The 24,842-nt window shown below is 44.3% G+C and overlaps 1 protein-coding gene across 7 annotated transcripts in view; it reads right to left on the reverse strand.

Annotated features, from left to right (window-relative positions):
- LAMA2 (laminin subunit alpha 2) overlaps window positions 1-24,842 on the reverse strand; it is a 3,027,572-nt gene that overhangs the window by 2,149,726 nt on the left and 853,004 nt on the right. For all 7 annotated transcript variants that reach the window (XM_069607473.1, XM_069607470.1, XM_069607476.1 and 4 more), the window contains exon 5: window positions 9,856-10,035. In XM_069607473.1, coding sequence (XP_069463574.1) covers window positions 9,856-10,035 — 180 coding nt within the window. The remainder of the gene's footprint in view (window positions 1-9,855; window positions 10,036-24,842) is intronic.

The following is a 24,842-nucleotide window of genomic DNA, read 5'->3' on the forward strand; positions in this document are numbered from 1 at the left end:
GAAAAAAAGGGTGACCTGAAAACAAAAGTTTTATTGCAACAGGTTGTTAAAAGCCCTAGAGGGGTAACCAATTTAGAGGTCAGTACATTCCACAGGGAAGTGCGCCCTTGGCTCCGGTAACCATTAACCAGTGTGCTTATTGCCGGCAGGAAGGCCACTGGCGCGCACAATGTCCGACCTTGCAGCAAAGGTCATTTGGGAACATGGGTAGATGATCCAGAGGTCGCCCACATGCAGGGGGCCCTGGCAGAGGTCAGTTCGCACCGGAACCACAGCAACCTCCCTCACAAGATAAGCAAGTTTCGAATGTGGATAATAGAAACATTTATGATCACCCTTCTGCCGCGTACCTCTCTGAAGAGCTTCCTTTTGATAATATTCTTTTTCGCTAGGATTGCCCGAAGCAGGATTTGGAACCTACGCCTATTACCATTCATCAGAAAGGCCTCTATGTTGAGATGGTGGTGGGAAATAGGAATTATCTATTTTTAGTAGATACGGGAGCACAGAAATGTTCCATTGATCATTCACGGGTTCCAAATATTCCCCTGTCAGGGCAGTACAACGTTTCCGAAGGGTTTTCAGGCACACCTGTAGTTTGTCGGGTCTCTTTGCCGGTACCGATAACACTGGGTCCCTTTACGGAACAGTGTCCATTTCTACTTACCACAAACTGTGGGGAGAACTTGCTGGGGCTAAATTTGTTGAAGGCATTGCATGCAGTAATACATTGTTCTCAGGACGGAGTTCGGTTAACGATTTCACCTCACCAATCACTCGCCTCTCAGTTTTTGACTCGACCTTTACCGCCAGAATTCAGTAATGTTCCAGAATGCTTATGGGCAATTGATGATAATGATGTGGGCATTCTTCAAATTGAACCTGTTAAAATTATTTTGAAACATGGAGTAAAAATGCCTCGCATCCCGCAGTATAAGATCTCAGTTGAAGGCGAACGGGCTTTGAAATGTATAGTTTCTGATTTTGTACATCGTGGAGTAATTGAGGAGATTACGGGTAGCCTATGTAACAGCCCCATTTTGCCAATATACAAAAAAGGTGATAATGCGATTCCCTTTCGTTTTATAATTGATTTACATGCTATTAACAAAATTGTGGCTCCTCAATTTCCTATTGTACCTGATGTTACAATGATACTGACCATGATTCCAGCTTCTGCCACTCATTTTAGCGTTGTTGATCTTAAAAACGTGTTTTTCAGTATTCCCATACACACGGATAGCAGGTATTTGTTCGCGTTTACCCTAGGTGGACACTCGTTTACGTTCACTCGTGCACCACAAGGGTACACTGAGAGTCCAAGTATTTATAGTAGGGCATTGAAAGAGCAGCTCGATACTCTCGAGTTGCCTACTACTTGCACATTACTACAGTATGTAGATGACCTCCTCTTGGCTGCTGATTCTGAGAGCGCCTGTAAAGAAGGCACCGTGTTGTTGCTTTGTCATCTAGCGAAACATGGCCACAAAGCTTCACTTCAAAAATTCTAATATTGTTGTCAGGAGGTGGCCTATTTAGGCTACCTCCTGTCAAAGGAGGGAAGATGTTTGACACCTGAACGAATAAAGACTATTTCTGGCATGTCTGTCCCAAATACGCAGAAGGAAGTTAGAGCCCTGATAGGTATGGCTTCTTACTGTAGATTGTGGATCCCTAACTTTTCGTTTACGATTAAACCAATGCTGGCTTTGACAAAGAAGGGCATTTCTTTGCCATTGCCATGGACTTTGGAACACCAGACAGCATTTGATTTGCTCAAATCCGCGCTGTGTTCAGCGCCAGTTTTAGGAACTCCGAATGATGACAAGGCCTTTGTATTGTTTGTGCATGAACGTGATGGATGTGCTTTGGCTGTATTAACGCAGGAGCATGGTGGGAAGAATAGGCCATGCGGCTACTATTCCTCCGCCCTTAATCCTGTAGCATGCGCTTTGCCAAGATGTATGCGCGCTGTCGCTGCTGCTGCTGCGTCTGTAAAACAGAGTGAGGGAATGGTCCTAGTTCATGCGTTAACCCTAATGGTACCTCACTCTGTAGATATTTTATTGAATAGAACTCAAACGCAACACCTCACTTCTGCACGATTGACAAGACATGAACTAATCTTGTTTGCCCCCCACATACAAATTCAGAGGTGTTGTGTATTAAATCCGGCTGAACTATTACCTGTCTCGCAAGATACTGTTGATGGTGACGAAGCGTCACACGATTGCCTTTATGTGACAGAACAAGAGACTAAAGGCAGAATCGATCTGAAAGACACGCCTTTGGATATCCCACAAGGAGAGCTATTTTGTGATGGCTCTTGTTTTAAACTTCCAGACGGTACATCCACGGCTGCTTATGCCGTCACTTCTTTAAACACGATTGTGGAAACCAGAAGAATTATGCATAATTCCGCGCAGGCCGCAGAAATTATAGCGTTAACTCGAGCTTGTGAACTTTCTGAAGGGCTTACAGTAAATATATATACCGATAGTCAGTATGCTTTTGGGGTGGTCCACAATTTTGGTAGACTTTGGAAAGAACGAGTTTTCTTGACCTCGCACGGAACGAAAATCCAGCATGGCACTTTAATAGTGCGATTACTTTCAGCACTCGCACTCCCTGTTCAATTAGCTATTATCAAATGTTCAGCACATCAAAAGGTTACAGATGATGTAGGAAAAGGAAATGCTTTCGCCGATCAGATAGCTAAACAAACTGCCACTGATTTTAGTTCAGAAATGTATGCTGTAAGAGAGAGTGTAAATATTTGCACTTTGGGTGAAAGTATCGATGCTGTAAAAGACATTCAAGCAGATGCTACCATAGAAGAAACTAAGAGATGGATTGAGGGCGCAGGGAGATTGGATGATGATGGGTGTTGGGTGGACAATATTGAAGGAAAATGGTTACTCCCTGACGCCTACATTACAATGCTGGTTATTATGGCTTATGGTCCGATACATGTTTGTGCGCGTAAATTGACAAAAATGCTACACAGTGTATGGGCCAATGATAATATTTTCAAAACCGCGGAGCGTTTTGTCCAAGGGTGCATGATCTGCTTGCAGCATAATGTAGGAAAAGGTACCTCGACTCCTAGAGGAAGTTTCACTCCACCTTCTGTCCCGTTTGAGGTTATTCACTTTGATTTTATTGAAATGGAACGTTGTAACAATCCGAAATGTGTTGGTTGTCATCTGTGCCTTTAGTAAGTGGGTTGAGGGTTTCACGGTTAGAGATGCAATGGCCATAACCACGGCAAAAACTCTTTTGAAAGAGTTTTTTCCTAGGTTCGGGCTTCCGAGAGTCATCTGGTCAGATAATGGGCCACACTTTATCGCTACTGTAATCCTACAAATTTGCAAAGGATTACAGATTGATAAACGGTTCCATTCGGCCAGACATGCCCAAAGTGCCGGATTAGTGGAAAGGCATAACGGCATTATAAAGAACAAACTCGCTAAGACGTGTGCTGGCACCAAGCTAAAATGGCCGGACGCCTTACCGATCGTGTTGCTGTCGATGAGAACAACCCCTCAAACTAAGACTGGGCTCTCTCCCTTTGAGGTGGTAATGGGGAGACCTGCTAATATTTGGGGTTTGCCAAAAAGCAGTTCACTGCGGGACATAGAAAATGTGCTTCTTTCAGATTACTGTAACCAGTTGACTAAAAATCTGTTTTCAATTCATCACCAGGTGCGAGAGGCATTACCTGTACGCTACGAGGGTCCCGGTCACAGTCTACGACCGGGGAACTGGATCCTCATGAAGGTTTTTGAGAGGTTGTCTTGCCTTGCACCTCGGTGGAGGGGTCCCTACCAAGTCCTGCTAGTCACTCAGACTGCTGTGCGGGTAGCGGGTCATAAGAACTGGATCCATGCGATGCACACCAAACGGATCCCACAGCCTGTGCCATACAATACAGAAGATACAGAATCCCTTCCCACTGCTGTAACTAGTGTGCCTGAAACAGCAACAACCAACAAGGGAGAATCGGAGACCGCTCCGGAATCCGCAAGGCCAGATAAAACGGTCATCTTGTCTCCGCACTCCCCAACAGTAGAACTTCCGGATCAATCCTTTTCTGATCCCATTTCCGTTCATTCGCTACTTCCAGATGGAAGTGACGACACTTTGTCCTCACCAGAAACTGTGAAATATAATTTGCGTCCAAGGAAGTAAATGTACAGCATGGTCTGACTGTGCGATTGGAAAAAAAAAATCATTTGAGGGCTTGTCTTTTGGCCCGACTGTACGGAAACATTCTGTTGGCTAAGGGTTGTGGGAAAGACATTAAGAAGACATTAAGAAGACGCGTGACTGGAGTCGCCAGCAAACGAACAATTGTTGTTTTTTCGGTTGAAGACTTCAATGACTGCACCCACTACCGCTCGTACCAAACTTTTAGAAAAAAATGTGACTAGCAGAGACAATAATCAAGCATGTAAACGGACCCCCAAAGTATATTGTTGCCTTTTTGTGATAATTACTGGATTTTTAGTAACTGTTGGTTTTGGGTTATGGTATCTGGAGGAAGCATATCCGCTAGAGGACTTTTTACCTATTGAAAATGTATCTGTTGTCCCCACTCCTTCCGTGCAATTGCATACTTTATCGCCTAGAGTTTCTTTGCATAGACGGAACTATCAGAATAATACCCTTTTGGTAATTATGAATGCCACTCATGCAATTTTAAATAAGACCAATTGTTGGATCTGTTCACATCTACCGCAACATGGGGATAAGGGGCTAGGTTGGTATATTCATCCTTTACCTTTGACAACTGCCTGTTACGCTTCTCTTAGAGCACTATTTTTTGGCCGATGGAATGATAGCATCTCAGGGAACTTTGATGGTACAAATTTAAATAGCTTTGAAAAACATGTTTGATTACGCTTTGTGAGGAAACCCGTATTACAAGGTCGTGACCTCAAGTGAATCAAGCCTCCATTTTAGGTTAGAACCGCCATTTTAGTTTATTGTACAAAGTCACCCTGTAGTCTAAAATGTCCGTCTCGTGTGCTCTTGTTCTTGCCTTAACCTCTTCAACCTCTGTAGGAGGGTTAATGTCCAACCTGCCTTCAGGCTACATGTTAGGGTCATGTAGACCTTGTCCTTTGTTGACCTCGGGATCAGGGGATTACTTGAATTAGCAATGTTAAACTACAAGTATACAAGAACAATAATGCTATCCAAATACGACATGCAAAACATTTGTTTGATCTGTATTAAAACGATACGTAAAGAGTGTAACGTTAAGTTAAAGAATAATAGTGTGTGTTAGTAAATGTGTTCAAAAGTAAACCGTATGCACGAGATATGTAAATTAGGAAAACGAACCTGGCGCGACCCTAGGCTAGTGTATAATTAACTTGTAAGGGGCTGGACATCATTACAACAAACTGTATAAATACGCTGATGTCCAGCTAGCAAATTCTGCTCACTGCTCACATTGAACCCTGCTGGTGGTCTCTGTGATATATTGACAGCCAAATAGCTGTTTGTGAACTTTGTTCAATACTGTTCAGTTTTGTAATAAAGATTCTGGGAATCTTTACAAGCCCGCGTCAGTGTATTTTCCTTTGCTTGGTGTAACAGCTTTAATATTGTATTTTTCTGATTCCACAACTGAAGTTTTAAAGAATTCTACCGTTGCTAAGTGGTATGTGCGGCTATGGCGATCAGGCTGTGCCGCACACGTTATGTGACGCACCGCAGTACAGTATTTCCAGTTAAACTGACAATAAGTGCGTAGAGCAAGCAGGTTTCTTCTTTAATAGCATTTCTGCCAGCTGTCGGTGCTTGGCAAAAACCTACACACTCTCACTGCTTTCAAGAGGAAGTGTTGGAATAAAGCTTGCATTGTTTTACCAAGTCACATCAGCACCCTTGAATTCTCTGGAAAACATTGCGTTTAGAGAGAGTTTATTGAATGTAAACAGCTGTTCCCCCGGTTAATTGACCACAGATGTTGTATAGATATGTTGTGGTTTACAGACGCAATTTGACATCTATGTCGTGTTACGTTTCCATGGCAGGTAATGCTACATTGCCATCGGTAATGCGCTGCAGCTGTGAGCGAGTGGTTGGCATATTGACCTAGTACTTTGATAACTCATATATAGAATCGCGCGTGAGGCGTCTGCAATACCAATGGATTTTGGGTGGCTTATCGGTCTAAATCAAGTGCTCAAAAAGCTTCCAGAATACCTGATGAGAAATAACACTAACTTGCCGCCATTAAAAAGACTTCAAAATTCTCCGATCATCAAAAGCATTTATGTTTTGCTGTAAAGTATATGTAAAGCTAGTAAAATACAAAAGGATCGGATGGGCGGCCTAAGAGGAGTCATGTCGTCAGCACATTTTCTGGGAAAAAAGGCCATCACAGGCCCTGCAGGGACACATAACTAGATCTGGCATTGACATGAATCCCAGTTCAGCTTGTACCTCAAAGAGGAATGAAGATGCTTCATCAGGATCTTAAACTCAGGGCTTTAAGTGGGTTAAGAAATCGAGGGTGGGGGGGTGCTCGTTTGGGGGCGTGGCTTATGGGGTGGGAGTGTCCTAAAAAAGTGCACAAACCATAGTAAGGTACGCACATGAATATATAAATGCTTACATTTATATATGTGTTTGCGTGCCTTACTAAGTTTTGTGTACTTCAAGATGGCTTGAAAAGTACACAAGCCAAACATAGTAAGGTATGCAAACAAATATATACAATTTATATATTTGTGAGCGTACCTTATAGTTTGCATACTTTTCAAGCCATCTTTTTTAAAGCTTTGACGACGGACAAAGCCCGAGGCATCTTTGTCTGTTGGCAAAGCTTTATAAAAGATGGCTTGAATTGAGTACTTTTCAAATCATCTTTTAGAATCCTCGAAATATTTAATGTAATCCCCAGGTTCGCCAGGGTTAAAGATGCCTTGGCGACCTGGGGAAACAAAGGGACAGTAACCTCAAATGAGGGGTCACCAGAGGAAGTTACAATGACTGACAGAAGTGGCAGCCAGCTACAGCAACGCTACAGCTGGCTGGCACTTCTGTCAGCATGCCTCACGTAATGGAGGGCGCATCTCCCGTCGTGGCTGCAGCAGGATAATGTGTTCCGCCAAAATTGTGGTGGGACTGTAGGGCCCTGGCTCAGCCCCATTTAGGGCCCGGCTCACTTAAAGCCCTGCTTAAACTTAAATGGTTTCAGCTAGGGGTCTGACCAAACTCTGTTGGTGTGGTTGGTTCCCCAGAACCAGGAAGACCCTTAAGATGAGAGAAAGGCCACAGACAGAGGAGAAACCGTCAGAGGCATGCTGTAGTGACAGCTAAAGTCTCCTTGGGATTCTAGAGGGAATGAAGGACTAGGGCAGAGGTCTGAAAGGACTATGCGAAGGATGCCAAAAAATGATGGGACTGCTGGTCCACAGTGTGGAATCATTCAAGGGGACATGCAACGGCCAATATGGATCAAGATCATTGCAAGGACAAAGGCACTCCTAATGCACATTCCACAGGTTTGCTAAGTGTGGCAATAGATTGGCTACAGACCCTTGTGTTGTCTAATCATCATATTGTCTACATTCAGAGCTTTTGGGCCGGATGCTGATTGTCTGTAAAAGGAACATTGATGCTCATGTACCATCTTGGTTGTGTGCGAATTGTTCGAGTTACAATTGCTCCAATGACAATTGACCTTTTCACAATTGACTGAATTGTGAAGGTCAATTGTTACATATGTGCGGGGGGAAACCCCTGCAACCCCCAGCGAACGCAAACCTCCACCAAAACCCCATATATATATAAAGTTTGTAAAGTATTATTTAATCTCCCACTAGTGATTTGTGATAAATCGCTCTGAAGTCGGTCTCTGCGTTGGGTGTTAGAAATATTTTGCCAGAGTCAGGTCTGTTAGAGTAAACCTCCTGGAATTAATTCCCAGGTGGTTCCTTGAGTCACTTGTAGCCTCTATGATATTATATGATGTGATATGCCATTTATAACGCTAAGTACACAAGTGTTTCTAGGAGCACAAGACAAGGAGGGGGACACAAAAAGGAGGACAAACCAAGCATCTTACCAGGCCTTGTGTCATTCAGATCCCGCAAGAACAGAGGACCTGGGGACCTCTAGCTTAAGACCTGCCCTCAGGAGGTGACGGGAGACACCAGGAAACTGTGCAACTCTTGAGTCAGGACATACACATTTTGAGAATGATTTGACAGATGTATTTTTAAAAATGAAGCATTATTTTTTTGAAAGTACCAGCTGACTCAAAATTCGATACAAACCTTGGAGAAAAAAATAAAAGACTAAAAAAAGATACATAGGGCCTCATTACGAGGTGGGCGGAATGGGTTTAACGGCGCCGGTAATAGTGCCGGTAAACCCATTCCGCCCTATTACGAGGTTCCCTTGCGGGACCCGCTCAGAACGTCTGGTCAGACCAGGCGTCCTTTGCGGGTCCCGCAAGGGGACCAGTGACAACATGACAACCTGGGTGACTCGGTTTCTCTGGTAGGTTCCAGGGAAGCTGTGCATTCAAGAATTGACATTCTGGCCAACTTTTCTCACACAGATTCCAAACTGTTTAGAGTTATGAGTCTACCAGCACTTTGCAATTTAACCCTTTCTAGTAAAGGAGTTTGTTTCAGCTCACCTTCAGCTTTTGTGGGTCACGGACCTTTAATTGATACCCTCACGAGCATGACAGTCCCGAAAATCAACGGGGGCAATTTCGACATATGCAGCCAAACATGCATGATGAAGTATATGGGAAGCGCAATGCAAAAGCATGGTTTATTCAGCAATGATTTTGCTCATTAAAACTTTAATTTAACCTCATCAAATATAGCATTGGGGTTCAAATCTGTCCTGATCAGTGGCACGACAATTTTGGTCAAATCTCGACAAGTGCAAATGTGACAGAGGAAAATATGTGTTCATTTTCCTATGTACAATGTCATGTGGGCTTAACGGTGGAGTTGTGACTGCTACCTTAAAATACAAATATAAATCTATTGTTTTGGTAAATTCTACAAACATTGCTACCAAAACTCGACCAGTGCAAGCTGCTTCATTCATAGGACAAGCGTTGTGTTTGATGTGTGTGCGGTTTTGTGTGTGCATACGTGTGCCCACATGTAGTTCTGAATGACTAGCAGCATGTTATATGCCCTCATCACCCGGTCATATACCCTCATCACCCGGTCATATGCCCTCATCACCAGGTCATGTATCTGCTTTGCTTGTGTATTTGCTCACTGAACTCAGATCACAAAAGCCTGCAGAGCCCCTGTGCTTTACTTAGGCAATATAACCCGAGGAGTGGTGCATTACCGGTTGGGTAATGCCCCCGGGGCCATAGTTGGAAGCCTGAGTGAAGCAAGGGCTTTAACAAAGCCCCAGGGGCATTACCCAACCAGTAATGCCACCCTTCGATGGTTATATTGCCATTATACCCCTGGCACGTTGTACCGGGGTACTAATAGGTATTTTCCTTGAGTTGAAAAATGGTGCTGCAACCGTTTCGCGACTCGAGAAGAAAAGAAAGTCTGCCAGGGCTTGGGGAGAAGGGACTATATATAGTCCCTTCACCCTTTCCATGGAAACAAGTGTCGGGCTTGGCGCAAAATGCACGCCGCAACGTCGCTGGGATTACCATCAGGTAACGCTCCTAAACGCACCAATCGGAGCGTTTATTTCATTGACATTTTGCCAGGCTGGGTACTAACGTGACACTAGAAATGGCCAGCCCCATTGCTACAGATGATTACAGGCATATGCATCAGTATGGTGCTCATATTAGAAAGGGCCCTGTGTTGCAGTTCCATCTGTCATGGCACTTACCCTTCTTGTAACAATGGAGTCGATGTCCTTGAGGTCCTTGTGTGCAAACATCATCAGGTCGGCATTCAGTGTCCGGATTCTCTGCAGACGCAGGCGGATGTAGCGGGTGGTGGTGAACTCCATCAGCGCTGGCGAAGGGTCTTCCGCGCTTGGTCTACCATTGATCAGCGAAGTATGGATCTGAATTGAGCAGAACACAATCTTGTTAATTTGTTTCGCTTTTATTTTCTAAAAAATCGTTCTGCACAGGACATCAGCTCCCTCCCGATTGGCAACAAATTAATTTGACGTTCATATCTCAAACATTTTTCAACAAAACCCACCATGACCTTACTTTTTAAAAGTGAGTACATTCATAAGGTTCTAGGTTATTTTGTGTCAATCAAATGGCTCCGAAAACAATGCTGTCAGCGCCATTCCCCTCTGTTTGTATTACTTCTATGTCCATGTTGATCATGCTGTTGCAGGGGCACGTACTCACTGTACTAGGTGAAAGATGTATGTTTTTTAATCACAGCTCACATTTTTCACTTAGTGTAGAAACAAGGGAGAGGTGTCTGGACCCTGGCACCCAACGTGTGGTGGCTGGTGATTTTTTTTTATTCGAGCAGCGTAAATATTTGCCCCAAGTATGTGAGAGCGAAAGAGTGTAGCGAGGAAGCACCAACCAACAAAAACGAGTTCACGGGAGTTCTCCCCATGAGTAAATGCTTTGAATAATGGTTTAAAATGGTGCATTAAACAGCACACTTTCTGTGAAAAGTTTAGTAAAATGCCAGACAGTTTGCAATTGGTTTTGTTGGATCACTCATGAAGAAATCCAATAGATGCAAGTCACCAACAATGCACACAAACATTTTCCAATGCATTTTCATGCCTTTTCTTACAATATATGCCAGTATAAAAAACATTTTCATGCTCGCTGTGCCCATACATTTCCATGCTAGCTACACCAATATATGCCAGTATTTACCTATAAGAACATACTCATGTTTGCTTTGCGTGTAATGCCAGTAATGATGCTATAAGAAAACATGTCCAAGGTGGCTCTACCAATATCTGCCTGTTGGCTTTGCCATTAATAATACCATGCCATAATAAGAAAACATGTCCAAGCTGGCTTCAATGTAGGCTTGTCTGGACATGTAAGTACACTTATCATGGATGCTTTAGCATAGATGTTCAGGAAAAAATGTCATGCCATGGTAAGAAAGAGCTAGACTGGCTACACCAAAATACCAGTCTAACCACAAAATAGGACACATCAAGTCGGCTTTGCCCAGAAATGCCAGTAAAACATGCCATGGTACTTAAGGAAATGTCAACAATGCTCCAGTGCTCCCTGGTCCTCCCATGTGATTTGCGCACACACACACTATCACACTCTTATCCATTCACTCACCAGTCACTCACTCATATCTTCGCCCACATCCACTCTGCATTCTCCACAAGGGCACCTACCCAGAAAATGCACACACAATTGCATTCATACCTTTTCACCCACAACCACCCATACACCTTCTCTTACATTCACTCACACTACATTCTCTGCATGGGTACCCACCCACCCATACCCACCCACCCAGAAGATTCTCAGTCACATTCTCATTTATTTATGTGATTATACAGCGCCGAAGCCCGCAGGCATTGGGGTGCTTACATTTAGACAAAGACAACATATAGGTAAAACGGGACACCTGGCTGTGTTTTACATAACCTGTGTATTTCTGACTTATTTAAAAATGGCTGTCTTCAATGCTTTCCTGAATGCCGTGGCTGCTCTCTAACCTGATTGATGTTTGTAGTCCATTCCACACTTGGACCGCTATAACAATGAAGGATTTACCAAGACCGTTTGATCTTTTAAACTTGGGGCAAGCAATCTGTCCCAGTGATTCTGATTTCAGCGATCAGCCTGGAATGTATTGGTATATCTGTTTCCTCTGATAAGTGGGTGATTTTCCATCGAGGCATTGATGGACAATAGTTATAGCTTTAAACATAATTGACACATTTACACCCATTCACTTACTTGTCACTCATCCATGCACTTTCACATTCATGTACACTGCATTCAATAGCCACCCAGAACATTCACACACACACAATCACATTCATACCCATTCATCCACCAGTCACTCACCTCCACTGGCACGGCATTCTCCACACTAGCGCCCACGCAGAACACACACATAATCAGAGTCATATCAATTGCCCCAACAGTCACTCACCCATTCACCATCTCTCACATTCACTCACACTTCATTTGATTTGCCACATGAGCACGCAGAAAATATATTCTCCCACACACACACACCCACACAAACAGCATTCTCAATCAAACAGTAAGTGCAGTCGCCATGCTTACTTGCATGCCCTATTGACACGCACACATAAACAGGCATACATACATGCATAATACTACATACACAATCACAATGAGTGCCTAGACACCCTTTTCCCATTAATTGTATCTATAGTTCCACCTTATATCACCCTTTAAAGCACAGAAAACGTGAATGCTTGCTAGAAAAAGTACCTATTTGAGTTCAATACTCTTTCATAACAGCTGAAAACATTGCTAGTCCATAATGCATTCATATTGATGTGTCACTTACACTTCTCCCATACAGTAACTGTTGCAGTGAATTTTCGACAGAATGCCTAACTGAACAAGGTACAAGTAACGAGTTAAGAATCAGTATCCGATTGATCCCATCCACAATATGAACATCACGGCACACGTCAAAGATGCTCACATCTAATAGATAGATGTAGTCTGTGGGTTTCAGGGAAGAACGTTGTAGTTCAAAAAACAAACATTGAAAGACAGTCAAGGAAATGTGAACTTCAAAGGGAGCATACGGCCAAGCAAGTCATAGTAGAGGTAGAGAAAAGGAGGAAGGTGGTTAAGCGGGTTAGTGGGATGAGCAGGAGGAAGTGGTGTGCACTACATATGTGAAAGATATCCAGCTACGACAGCAAAATTACGATATGAAATGATATGATTGGTTATTTATAACGCGCTTAATACCCAGAGATTTCTAAGCGCGGACCCGGGGATCGAACCTGTGTTGCTCTGTGTCATCTTGCAAGCACGTTGCCCTTGAGCTATCCTCCTGAGAAGGAATTCTTCAATTAGATATCTCATTAGATTAACGCACCTGCAGCAGTGGCCTGTTCATGGGACGTGCATGAACGAGTCAGCCTTTCATCGTTCTCAAGTCAGTACAATAAGTCCAGTTAAGTGCAATGGCGTAAATGCCATATTTAATTTCAAAATTGCATTTCTATTAGTCCAGCGGAGTGTCGATCACACCTCAATCACGCTCACATGCGCTTTACTTCTTTCAATGAAATTGGTACCTTTGATGTACTAGATGTATTACAATGTGGTGAGTTCACGCCAGAAATATGCCGTTGAAGGCATATTTGGGTGGGACTGAACCAGGCACATACAGGCATACACGATGTGTCGATTCCTCCTCCTGACATCACTTAGACAGATTGCTGCAATGTTATTAGTTCATTGTAGGCATATGACTCCAAAAGTCCAGTAGAACAAAGTTCAGAAGCAACTGATTTACTTTTAAGGATTCATTTTGTTTTTGCCAACTGAACACGTATGATTTATGCTCTCAATTTGACAAACACATGCTATCTGTACACAATTACCCCCCCCCCCCGATTTACACTTTATTTCCTTTGTTTCTTTGAACTTCTCCTTGGTAAGGAGGGTGTGACACTTTCAACTTAAAAAATTAAGCACATTTCATTGAGGTGCAACTTCCATGAACTTCACCCAAGCTTAATAACCATGCTTCTCCGGGAGTCTCATTAAACTGCAAAGTCAAGCACTTTAGCCAACTATGTGCACTGAGGTCTAATATGAAACCAAACTTCTCATTCCAAGCTAATTAAGATTAATAATTTTGGGGTCACAATTGGAACAGAAATCTGAGTCTCGAGGACAGCTCAACGTTTTTTATTGATTTATTTGTGGGGCTTAAGCCCCCCCTCTCTCGTCTACCCTACCCTCGATTCCCACACTAGCTCAGACATCCATAACTTTGGGTTAGTGCTATTGAACGGTAACCACTAGTTTCAATTTCCTTGTTCTTGTACTAGCACTGACTTGCCTAAATGCAGGCTCACTGACTTCTTAGCGTGTCCTACTCTCGCCACAGGTTAGTTTTCTAATGGGAACAGGAACAGTGCCTGCAGGGCTCTGTAGGAGTTGTCTATTCCACTCACAGCCAATCTGGCCTTTCCCTTCTTCTCTACCGGCTCCTTCTCCTTTAACTCCTCCCCACCTCTGGTCTGATACCTCCACCCTTTGATGTTAGTTCTACCCTTACTTATTCTCATTAATACTACCAATCCTCCCATACCACCACTCAACCAGACTACCTCTCCTCCTCTTACACTATGACCCTTCTACCAACAACTACTACTACTCCCCTCCAACCACAACTACTCTCCTCCAGACAGAACTACTCAAACACCCTCCTTTTAAACAGTGCAACCTTCTCAAAGTCACTCCTTACTATACCCTCACTACACACACACATTCACACTGCAGAACCACTATCACTCCTAAACCAATACCTCACCTTTTCCAACAATCTCTTCCATGATCCACTGCAATTCCTTCCTCCTGCAGGTCTGTTTGTTGTCCTCCATCTCCAGGACTAGCTAGCATGTTTGACAGTAGGCATCAGCATTTGATAGCGCTAGCCAGGGGTTATGGGTGCTTGGGTAAAGGAGGAGGTTCATATCAAGATGGGGGGGACAAGATGACCCAAGGCCCCACAAAGAGAAGAATAATGACCCTTGAACTATCTCTACAACTTGGAGTCATTCATTGCCGTCTGTGGTATGTGTAATGTGGTGTCAAAAGTGGGATATCCCAAACCCCGACAACGAGGTCAGCCTATGCTGAGGAAACGCAGACAAGACATTTGAAACAGGAGACTCCTGGCTAACAGCTAGTGCAGAGCCTTGGAACTGAGAAAATCTGGGAAATCGGGGTAGAGTTGGAATTTTTTATCGAAGAGGGAGCAATTGTCTAAAGTAAGGAGTAGAAATGGGGAGGAAGGAGGAGCAACATCAAAGTGTGGAAGTGAGATCTAGTAGGAAGACAACATTGTAGGGTTAGGAGATTGGTGGGAAGAGTCAGGTGGAGGGTGCCTGAGTACCAGTAGTAGGAGTAGTAGTAGTAGTAGTAAGAAGGCAGTAGTAGTAGTGTGGAAGAGGGAGACATTGTGAAATGTAGGGAGTAGAAGTGTGGAAGAAGGAGGAGCAACATCAAAGGGTCGAGGTGAAATCAAGGAGGAACACACCATTGTAGGGCCAGGAGATTGGTGGAAGGAGTAAGGAGGAGGGCTACAGTAGAGAGAGTAGAAGGAAAGAGGTGGGTGTGTTAGAACCAACCTGAATCCAACAGTGTAATTTCAAGGCACTCTACCAAAGCCCCATGTGAACACTAACCTTTGGATAGATTAAGGATTGTTAGGAAATCCCTAAGGGAGTTTAGAAAGCTAGCATTTAGATTATCATCTCATCACCTTAGCACAAGCTAGCATTTTCGACAGTAAGGGTCAACATTCGATAGCACTAACCAGGGTATATTTGCTCCTTGCTAAGGGAGGATGGTCATTTCAAGACAGAAGAGACCCACCCTAGGCCCCAAAAAGAGAAAAATAAAAACAGTTGAAGCATCTCTATGACTTGCACCATCTGTGAAAGTTGGCACAGTAACAGGGTACATGCACCATATAAAGCTGAAACTCTGAACCATACCAGTCAAACAGAAAGTGAGCCCAGCACCCAAAATGGTGATATAAAAGTTAGAACACATGCTCATAGAGCTAACCAGAGATCAGATAATCACAAGTATGACAGGGACAGACATCTGTCCCTTTCAGGTGGAGGTAGGGAGCCCTCTCAGCCTACGGTGGGATACCTGCCAGGATTTACACCAGAGTAAGTCCTACCCCAGAGGTAGGCAGTGGGAGATTCAGAAAGGAAATAGGCACATGGGGAAGGGATAGGGGCTGGTGCTTTCCAGAGTACCAGTGACTATTACCCCATACCTGCATAGCACCATTCTGGCCAGCGCCTCTCTTTTTGTCTCATAGAACCCAGAATGTCAGCTGCAGTCATAGCAGTGAAGCCAGTGGGCAGCCCGAGAAGAAAGAGTCCAAAGAGTGAGAAGCAGAAGGAACCACACAGAAGTCCAAACATAGAAAGTCGCTACGTAACCCATTGCAGTTGAAATATCTGGATGATTCAGGGAGCAGAGTAGATTAGAAGGATCTACCTGCCTGGGAATGCTAGTGTTACTGAGGGCGAGAAGTGTCTAGCAAGACTGGATCACCAAGGAACATTGAACTTACCTGTGTGGGGGCTTCCGATCGGCACCTGTGTCAAATGGCCATTGTCCACTGGTCGGGCAAGACTCACACAAACAGGGACATTGACTATTTCAGACCGCCATTACGTGAGACTGATGGACCTGCACATGAAAAGGGTTGAGGCTAAAGACCCCGTTTTAATATTCCTACCGTGGGGAAAGGAAATGCGGTGGTTGGCCAGGGGAAACAGTTGAGGTGGAGGCTGAATCAAAAGGGAGCTGTGAGGATAAAAGGGAGGACAGAAAGCATGAAGGAGTGGGTTTTTCGGGTGAGGTCACGGGAGGAGCGAAAGGACCAAGAGCCCAGGCAGAGGAAGGACAGAGCAGAAGAGCATGGAGGTGATTTATTACCAGGGTGTGTAACGTGAGGTATTGGTTGGTGGGAGGGTGTGGTACCTGTGTTTGAGTGAGCATAAAAGTTGTGTGTGTGTATGCGTGTGTGTGTAAGACTAATAGGTGGAGAGTAGGTGACTGGGGAAGGGAAAGAAGGGTGATCATGGGAAAAAGTGTGAGTGTAGAGGAGAGCAGTAGCAGTATGAGGAGGAGTGGGGAGTATTAATAGTGTTGGGAGGAGAGTAGTAGTGAGGGGATGTAAGTAGTAGTTGTGTGGGGAGGAGAGTAGTAGCAGTGTGGAGAGGAGGGAGAGGGAATAGCAGGCAGTGAGATCGGAGGGTGGAGGTAAATAGTGCAGAGTGAAACAGCACATGGACCAGATAAAGAGTATCAGGGAGCGGAAGGAAAGATGGTGGGTGAAGTAGGAGGCAGGCGAGTGGAAGGAGAAAAGAGAAAGTGACAGAAAGACCTGGGAAGGGGAGCAGAGAGCATGGAATAATAAGACCAAAAGGGCCAGAGTGTCTGAAAGTAACAACATACTTACATTCTTTTTTGGGCAATCTTAGAGCAGGGGCCCTCTTAATCGGACCCTGTGGAAGTTTAGATAGACAAGGTGTTTAAATGTAGGCTACTGTACTCAGGAGACCCTCGACTGGCCCAAATAGCCGAGGTTTGCTCTGAGAGTACTTTAAGACGAGAAAGCTGCACCTTGGGATGGATGGGGGTGCAGATCTATTACTCCAACACCAATCAATAAGGACAACTCAGTGGTTTGGCAGAGGGAGTACGTTTAATGACAAGTACAAAAAACGGGGAGTCATGGCAATCAGCAGTGATGCGATAGTCCGCCTTGCCTCAACTCGAATGAACTTCATAAAAAACACATTGTTTATACTGAAAATTTATCATAAGTGACGTGTAACACTCAAAAATTAATAAGCATTTCTATTGGTTAGGAAAAGGTAACTTTAATATAGGTGTATATCTGTATATGGTAACGGAGTGAAAGGATTGGGTAAAACACTGTCAGGTGGGCGTCTAAACCCTTCCTTCAAAATGACTACTGTAGACGTCACTAAAAGTACAATGTCCCATTCGTTCTACTAACTATAGGACCCTAGATAATTTGGTCCATTGTGATTGGGTTGGCACCAAACCAATGCATACATTTCCACTTTACTTAGCATCACGCAGAATGGTCTGCCAGGTGCAGGGTGCCCCCCTCAGCTACCCGGCCTTCCTTCAATTAAGGTTACAATCAATCATCACTTCAGCAACAATGTGTCAATAAGGTTACTGCGGTTGGCCTTGAGATTGCATCTTCTGCCTGGGAAGGTTACTCTATCTTCTCCAGGGCAGATGCCACGCGTAGGTGTGAACTCGTGCTTCTCCTCGCTTGGATGGTCACGTAATGCAGACACCGTGAATTAGCCTAGTTTCTCTTGATTTGTACATTTAATTCTTATTCGGCTTGCCACCTGCCTAAGCTTCCTTATCTTGACCTTTCAGAGACAGGATACTCTGTTCTTAAGGTTCAATTATATGTAGATACTGTTTGTTCCTTCTATTGGTATGACCTTGGCTCCTTTGGCATGAGGTGCATCTGCTGAGTTTCGATTCAGCCGTCTCTTCTCATTTTGTTAGAATATGAATCTTGCGTTGTTTGGCCTCTAGTAACCTGAGTTGATTCTGCTTTTTGTATAAAGTGGATTCACACTTATAATAATGTGCTTCGTTTTGAGGTAGATTATGTACAATGGAGCTTGCTGCGCTATTCTTCTACTTAGCATAGCAAGCAGCACTGTTTTCTTAGCTTTCTTGTGGTTTCACGCACATGCACAGGCGTTAGCTGGTTGAATATCTTCATTCTGCTTACAGCTTAACTCTCTTACGCTTTGATAGTTTTCTATCACTTTAAGCTCACAATCTCTTTTCTCATGGCGTTTCGTCTCCTTGTGTCATTCTTGGTTCGTCATTTGTTCTATTTGTGAGTCCGTCCGGGCTCTCGTGATGTCACATTCATCTTCCATTAAAACCTTTTTGGTTTCTTCCGCAATCTTCATTTCGTCTCATTTGTTGGTAGGGTTTTCTCAATGGATACCTTACTGTCCATGGTTGTCTGGTTATTGGTACTTCAATAGGTGTTGCTCTTATGATGGGTACTGGGCAGAGCCCTACTGCGGCTCTCTGCTGGTTTATTTGCTCATCATACGTCACATATTTTGGTGTGAATGTTCCTGGTACTTCAAAATGGGCGATAGGAGTGCAGGCTTTATTTGGGATTTCCTCTACACTACAATCTAGAGTTAGGCAGTTTTTAGATCGTAGGGGTTACTGAATTCAAGTGACCAAGGGTTAAGGGTTAAGAGGTGCCTTGGCTAGGGAGGGTACATCTGTCTGATTAGAAAGATGGACCGCCCATAGAGAGCCACTTGATTATGGAAACAATAAAAACCATCTAACTGTCTTCGAGAGATGGTGTGTTCTTGAGGCCATCTGTGACACAAGAAAACAAACATACACACAATTAGGTTTCTGCATAGAATTGAGAAGCCTGATTCAGGAGTTAATATGTGACAACTTCCCACTACCGGACACAACAGAACTGGTCCTTGCATTGCATGGTGCCACCATCTTCTCCAAGTAGAACAACATCAGTGCACACAGCCAGGTGATCCTGTGTTCAGACTCCAAACTCCTTACCACATTTAACACCCCATTTGGCGCACACAAGAATACTCTTCTGTGTTTGGACTTTATTTGGCGGTGCCCATATTTCAACATCTAATGACAGAGACCATCAAAGAACTGAAACATATCATACACTTTCAAAACCACATATTGATGTATGGCTCCATCATGGATGAACACAACCATGCTCTAGATGAAGTGCTGGCAAGAATGGCCAAAAGTGGTATTCATGTGACAAAGAATAAATGTGTGTTTCTGAGGAGAAAAAATGACTTCTTTGGATACTCCATCCCAACCAATCGATTCGAGCCATAGAAAAACTAAAGTCCTTCATGGGAATTGCTCAAGATTATGGCAAATTCATCCAAAACACCTCAATCAAGACTAAATGTTTGCTAGCCTCGGTCAGAAAGTAGAACACTACATGTGGTCCAAACAATGACAACATGCCTTCAATCAAATCAAGTACAACGTAGTCAACACACTGTGTCTGAAAGTCTTTGATGCCACAAGACACAAAGTGATGTTTGTTAGATTCTAGTGCATATGGGTTAGGTATGACTTGTTTGTATAACAATCATGGCCAAATGAATCCAGTCACATTTGCATAAAATGCTGCCCTATATGTGGGTCTCAATGACTCCTGACAATATCTCTGGGTTAGGACATTTTGGTGGTGAACAGATCACAAAACTCTGGTGATCATCCTAAGCCTGAGAAGCACTGGTACAGATACCACGTCTACCAAGATTAGCATTGAAGCCACAAGAATAGAGTTACTCAATTGAACACATGCTGTGACATCACATTCCAATGATTACCAGTGTTAAAGACCTCTTCATCATGGGTGAGCGCATTGTTGATTCACTAAATGGCTTGGCTTCAGCGAAGGCAGAGTAATCAAGCAAGTAGAATGAGAAGGGAAGTCATTACAAGATGGAACACGTAAAAGAGTGAGGACCTGCATGTTGAACAGGTGGCCTAAGGTGGGAACCGAGCCTCCAACCTACAATTATGTATGAATGTGGTTGCAGAAATACACTTTCAGAGTCCCATCATCATGAGAAATGCAACCGTCCTTCCTCCAGCAGACCCGATACAAAGGCTCAATTGACTAGGGCATGAAGGACATGCTGGCATGACGCTAACCAAGTAGCACATAAGACAAAGGAACTTGTGCCCATGCATGGACTCAGATATAGAGTCCAATAGAGAGGTGAGTCACATGTAAAGGCACTGAGAAAAGGCTCACGGCCATTGTAGTAGCCTTACCTTCCATGGAATGGAATCAAGATACATCCACCGTGGTAGTCGATTTTATTTGTCTTATGGAATAGATGCCACCTGGCAAAAGCTTGGCAATCATTTTAGTAGATAACCCGTCTAAATAGAGAGAAATTATATTCTTAGAAGAAACCACCACTAAAACATCACCTTCTTCAGCAAAGACTTCTGAAGGAAGGGAAACCTACAAAAAAAAGGAGTATACGCAGCGAACCAGTATCGAACACCTCTGACCAACTCTCTACCACCAACAAAGCAGTGGGAAGCAGAAAGGGTCAAACGTTATATAAAGGGCATTTTGGAGTCAGAGTTTGGAGGAGGGTTCAACTATAAAAATGAAGGCCACAAGACCAACTCCACACATAAGGTCAACCACATCAGGATAAGAAGGGGCCTCCCCATTATCCTTAATTCCTTAATGTGCAGAAGATAAGCAAACTCAACCTTCTCGACGAGGTGGGTGAACAAGCCAATATGGCCCAGAGCATAAGCCTTGCAGACTGAGTTATGTAAAGTTACCACATACACTAATTTTAGACTTTGAAAACTAAAATTAGTGTAAAAATTCAAACTTTGATAACTGAATTCTTTAGTATCTTAGATGGATTGTCCGGAGTGGGAAATGTACCACACAGATAGATTGTTGGGAACACTAATGTGCCACACTTGGATGGAAGGTTGGGGTTAGGAAATGTATTGCTATTAACCATACTAAAACAGCATTCTGCACACTCAAACTCTGAACTAAACACAGCCATATCTCTACAGCAGCACAAACCACAGGTAATTCAACACACAACATGAAACCAAACGATACGCAACCAGACCTCACACCCCATACTGGCTAGCAACTGAAAAATACACCAAGTCTCAGTGATCGGTTTCTCTGAACCAAAGCTGCCAATAGCACATCAAAGCTATCTTGCTCTTCTCCCTCTCAACCCCAATAACACACGCCCAACCCCTCACATTGCAGATCCGCCAGAGCGCCAAAAGACCACAGAAGTGGTGACAGTTTGTGGTACAAGAACCTTTAACATAACATAAGGAGAGGCTCACCCAATGAAAATCAAGCAACCCAATTCAAGTATGTAAGGGCAGGGAGACATACATCAAGACCACCTATGGTTAAACATGGAATTATGAAGTGTTTGGCACTGTACCATACACAACCAATCCGTATGAAAGAGTAAAAAGCACAGGGAACCTTAGGACGGTATAGGACATCAGACAGAAGGCTCCCCAACAAAGAGTATTCCAACAAAGCCAACCAGGAACCATCACAGAGCTACATCACTTGTTAGACAATCCTGTCTACGTTTCATGGTTCCCCATGCACAAGATTGGAGCATCTTGCACTGATGGAAGTATCCATTATGGGCAGTGCGCCTAGCTGACTCAGCAATCCTGCTTGCCCCTACCAAGATGGTGCCTGCCACTAACCACTCGTTTGTGTATGTGCCGTATCCATCATGGCAGCACGTTCTGCCAGACAGATGTGGCAGCCGCACTTCTGGATTGCACACCGCCGGGTATATCATTCTCCGGCAACTTCTGCCCCTCGCACCTCAATGCTAAGGTACCTATCACCTTAGTCCAGCGCTTTCTAAATCTTCAACTTTGTCTGTGCTTAGCCTCCCTTCCTTCCCTCCCTCTCCTCAAGGCTGTTGCTTGGCTTATTCTTGCTCCGTTGATTATTCGAACTGCCTCCTGGGTCCTTCCTTGTTGTCTGTCCTCTCCCCCTGCTGCATTGTGTTTGTTCTATTTTGCCATCAGGTACTTCTCTTCAGTCTCCAACATTCCTTGAATTTCTACCATTACTTTCTATTGTACGTCTGCATTCCTCTAGCATCCTACCAAGAAGTCGAGCGTACTCATCAACGGTTTCTCCCCTGGCTGGGTAGTTTTTCCATCTCTATTTGAAATTCACTTCAGGTGTTATATCCTGCCTGTATCACCCATTTCCTGGCAGGGTGGCTTCCAGAGAGGATCATCCACTGCTCCAAGACTCGCATTTCAGCAAAGACATTGGACTAGTTCTTCATTAGTGTCTTCAGTGCAAGTCAAGTCTCAGGTGAGCCACATACCTGACACAAAGCCTCTGCTGAAGAGATCACATAACCTGGAGACTTGTCCACGTATTACAACATAGACATAATTCCTATCTCCATTTGCTACACCTCTACTGCTACATGTATCACAAAACTGATGTAGACAGTTGTTTCTTTGTTGGCGTAAAAGGCTGCAGGTTTATTATAACAAAACACATCACTCATCTATTTCAAACACTGCATGATTATCCTCACAGCAAAAAAACACTAATTGCGGACCTGTTCTCCTAGTGCGGTGACCAGCCGACTGCCTCATCTCTATGTTGCTTCCCCCAAATTTCCAACCAACTCCAGTCTAGGCCAAAGCTCCCCCAACCACCCTTGTCCGTGCTCCACCTGCCCCCGCAGGCGATCCTGGGCTGGAGGAGTGCCGTTTCTGACGGGGGAAGCTGAGCCCTCCTAGATACCGCCAGCGCCCCTCACCGCTAGGTTTCAGGGGGGCATTGATCATAGGAGGATCAAAAACACCTCCCGATTTTCCAAGCTCATTAGCAGTTCTTACAGTGCCACTGGTCACTTACACACCACCCACCGTCCTGCGACTGCAGCGGTGATGCACTCCATCTGTACTTTCCTCGCCAAAGCATTTCCTATGTAGGATGGGTGGGAGAGAAAACAATCCAGGTCTCTCCTTGTTGCAGCTTCCCTGCAACCAACTGATGCTGTTGTTTGCCAGGTGCGCCTCTTATAACGCTGGCGCTTCCTGTCGTCCCCCAGCCTCTTTCTTTGTTTTCTTTTTCCTGGGCTTGCTGCCCATTTTCCCAGACAACACGCCCCTTTTCGTTTCGGCGGCTTGGAGTTCGATTTCGTGTGCTTCTGCCTGCATCCCCCTACCCTGGGGGGGAGGGGGTGTGGGACATGGCCCTGTTATCTGTGTGCCTCCTTGAGATCCCCTCATCCTCAATGTCATCTACAGAAGCTCCCACCTCCCCTTTGAGATATTCCAACACATCTGTTGAGAATCAAGGGGGGTGGAGGGAATAGCTTCCCTTTGGACTCGTACACTGTCAGGAACTAATGTCTTTTTCCTTAAAAATATAATTCTCGGCCCTCCTACAATGTCCTTCACACACCGGGAACACGATGTAGGTGTGGGCGTGGCAGGGAAAGCGCGGCAAAATAGCAAAGGGGCAGTAGCTGCTGATTACCCAAGCTCCCTTCCTAAATTCATTCGCACACGCGCGAGATTTGTACCATAAATAACAAAGCTCTACATTTCAACCCTGTGTTATCTTATGTTATGCTATTTTTCTTATACCGCGCCAAAGCCCGTAGGCATCCAGGCGCCGAGAGACAGAAGTCGGCGGCTACCAGTAAGAGAAATGTACTAATAGAAGAGGTGAGTCTTCAAAAGTTTCCGAAACACAAGCAAGTCCCTGGTTTTATGCAAAGTAGCTGGCAAGGCATTCCAGGCCTTGGCGCCTTGGATATGAAATGCTCTGCCAAGCCCGTGGGCTCGATTCACGCGGTGGTGAGCTAATAAGAGATCTTCAGCTGATCTGAGTCTTCTTGTGGGTTGGTAGATATTTATAACATCTTTCAGGTAGCTAGGTGCAGACCCATAAATACATTTATGGCAGATGGTAAGTAGCTTAAACCGAATGCGGGCCTCTACAGGGAGCCAATGTAGTTTTATTCTGGCAGCAGTGACCTGTTCAGAGTTTTTCATCTGAAAGATGATGCGGTTGGCTTTGTTTTGTACTTTCTGGAGTTCATGAAGATCAGCTTTACTTGCCCCACATAGAAGTGCGTTACAGTAATCCACACGTGGTAAAATGACAGCTCTCACAAGTTTAGCACGGTTTTCGATAGAGACAAGTGGGGCAACCTGTCTGAGCACGTTGAAATGGTAATTGGTGCTCTTTGAGATAGCTGTAACGTGAACATCACAATCTAAGCTGCTCTCCATATAAGTACCTAGCGTTTTAACTTTCTGCACAGCTTTTATGTCACTGCCATCAATCCTAAAACCTGAGTACGCCTGGTGCAGTTTAGTTAATGTCTGGCTGGGTCCAAAAAGCATAAGCTCAGTTTTTTTTTGATGCATTTAGGCAGAGCCAATTGGGAGACATCCACTTTTTTATTAATTGATGCAGCATGTCCACCAGATGTTGGTCAGTACCATGATTGCCAGTGATGTCAAGGACCAATTG

Source organism: Ambystoma mexicanum, chromosome 4q (genome assembly GCF_040938575.1).
Source record: "Ambystoma mexicanum isolate Mex_15411 chromosome 4q, UKY_AmexF1_1, whole genome shotgun sequence".
NCBI classification, from domain to species: Eukaryota; Metazoa; Chordata; class Amphibia; order Caudata; family Ambystomatidae; genus Ambystoma; species Ambystoma mexicanum.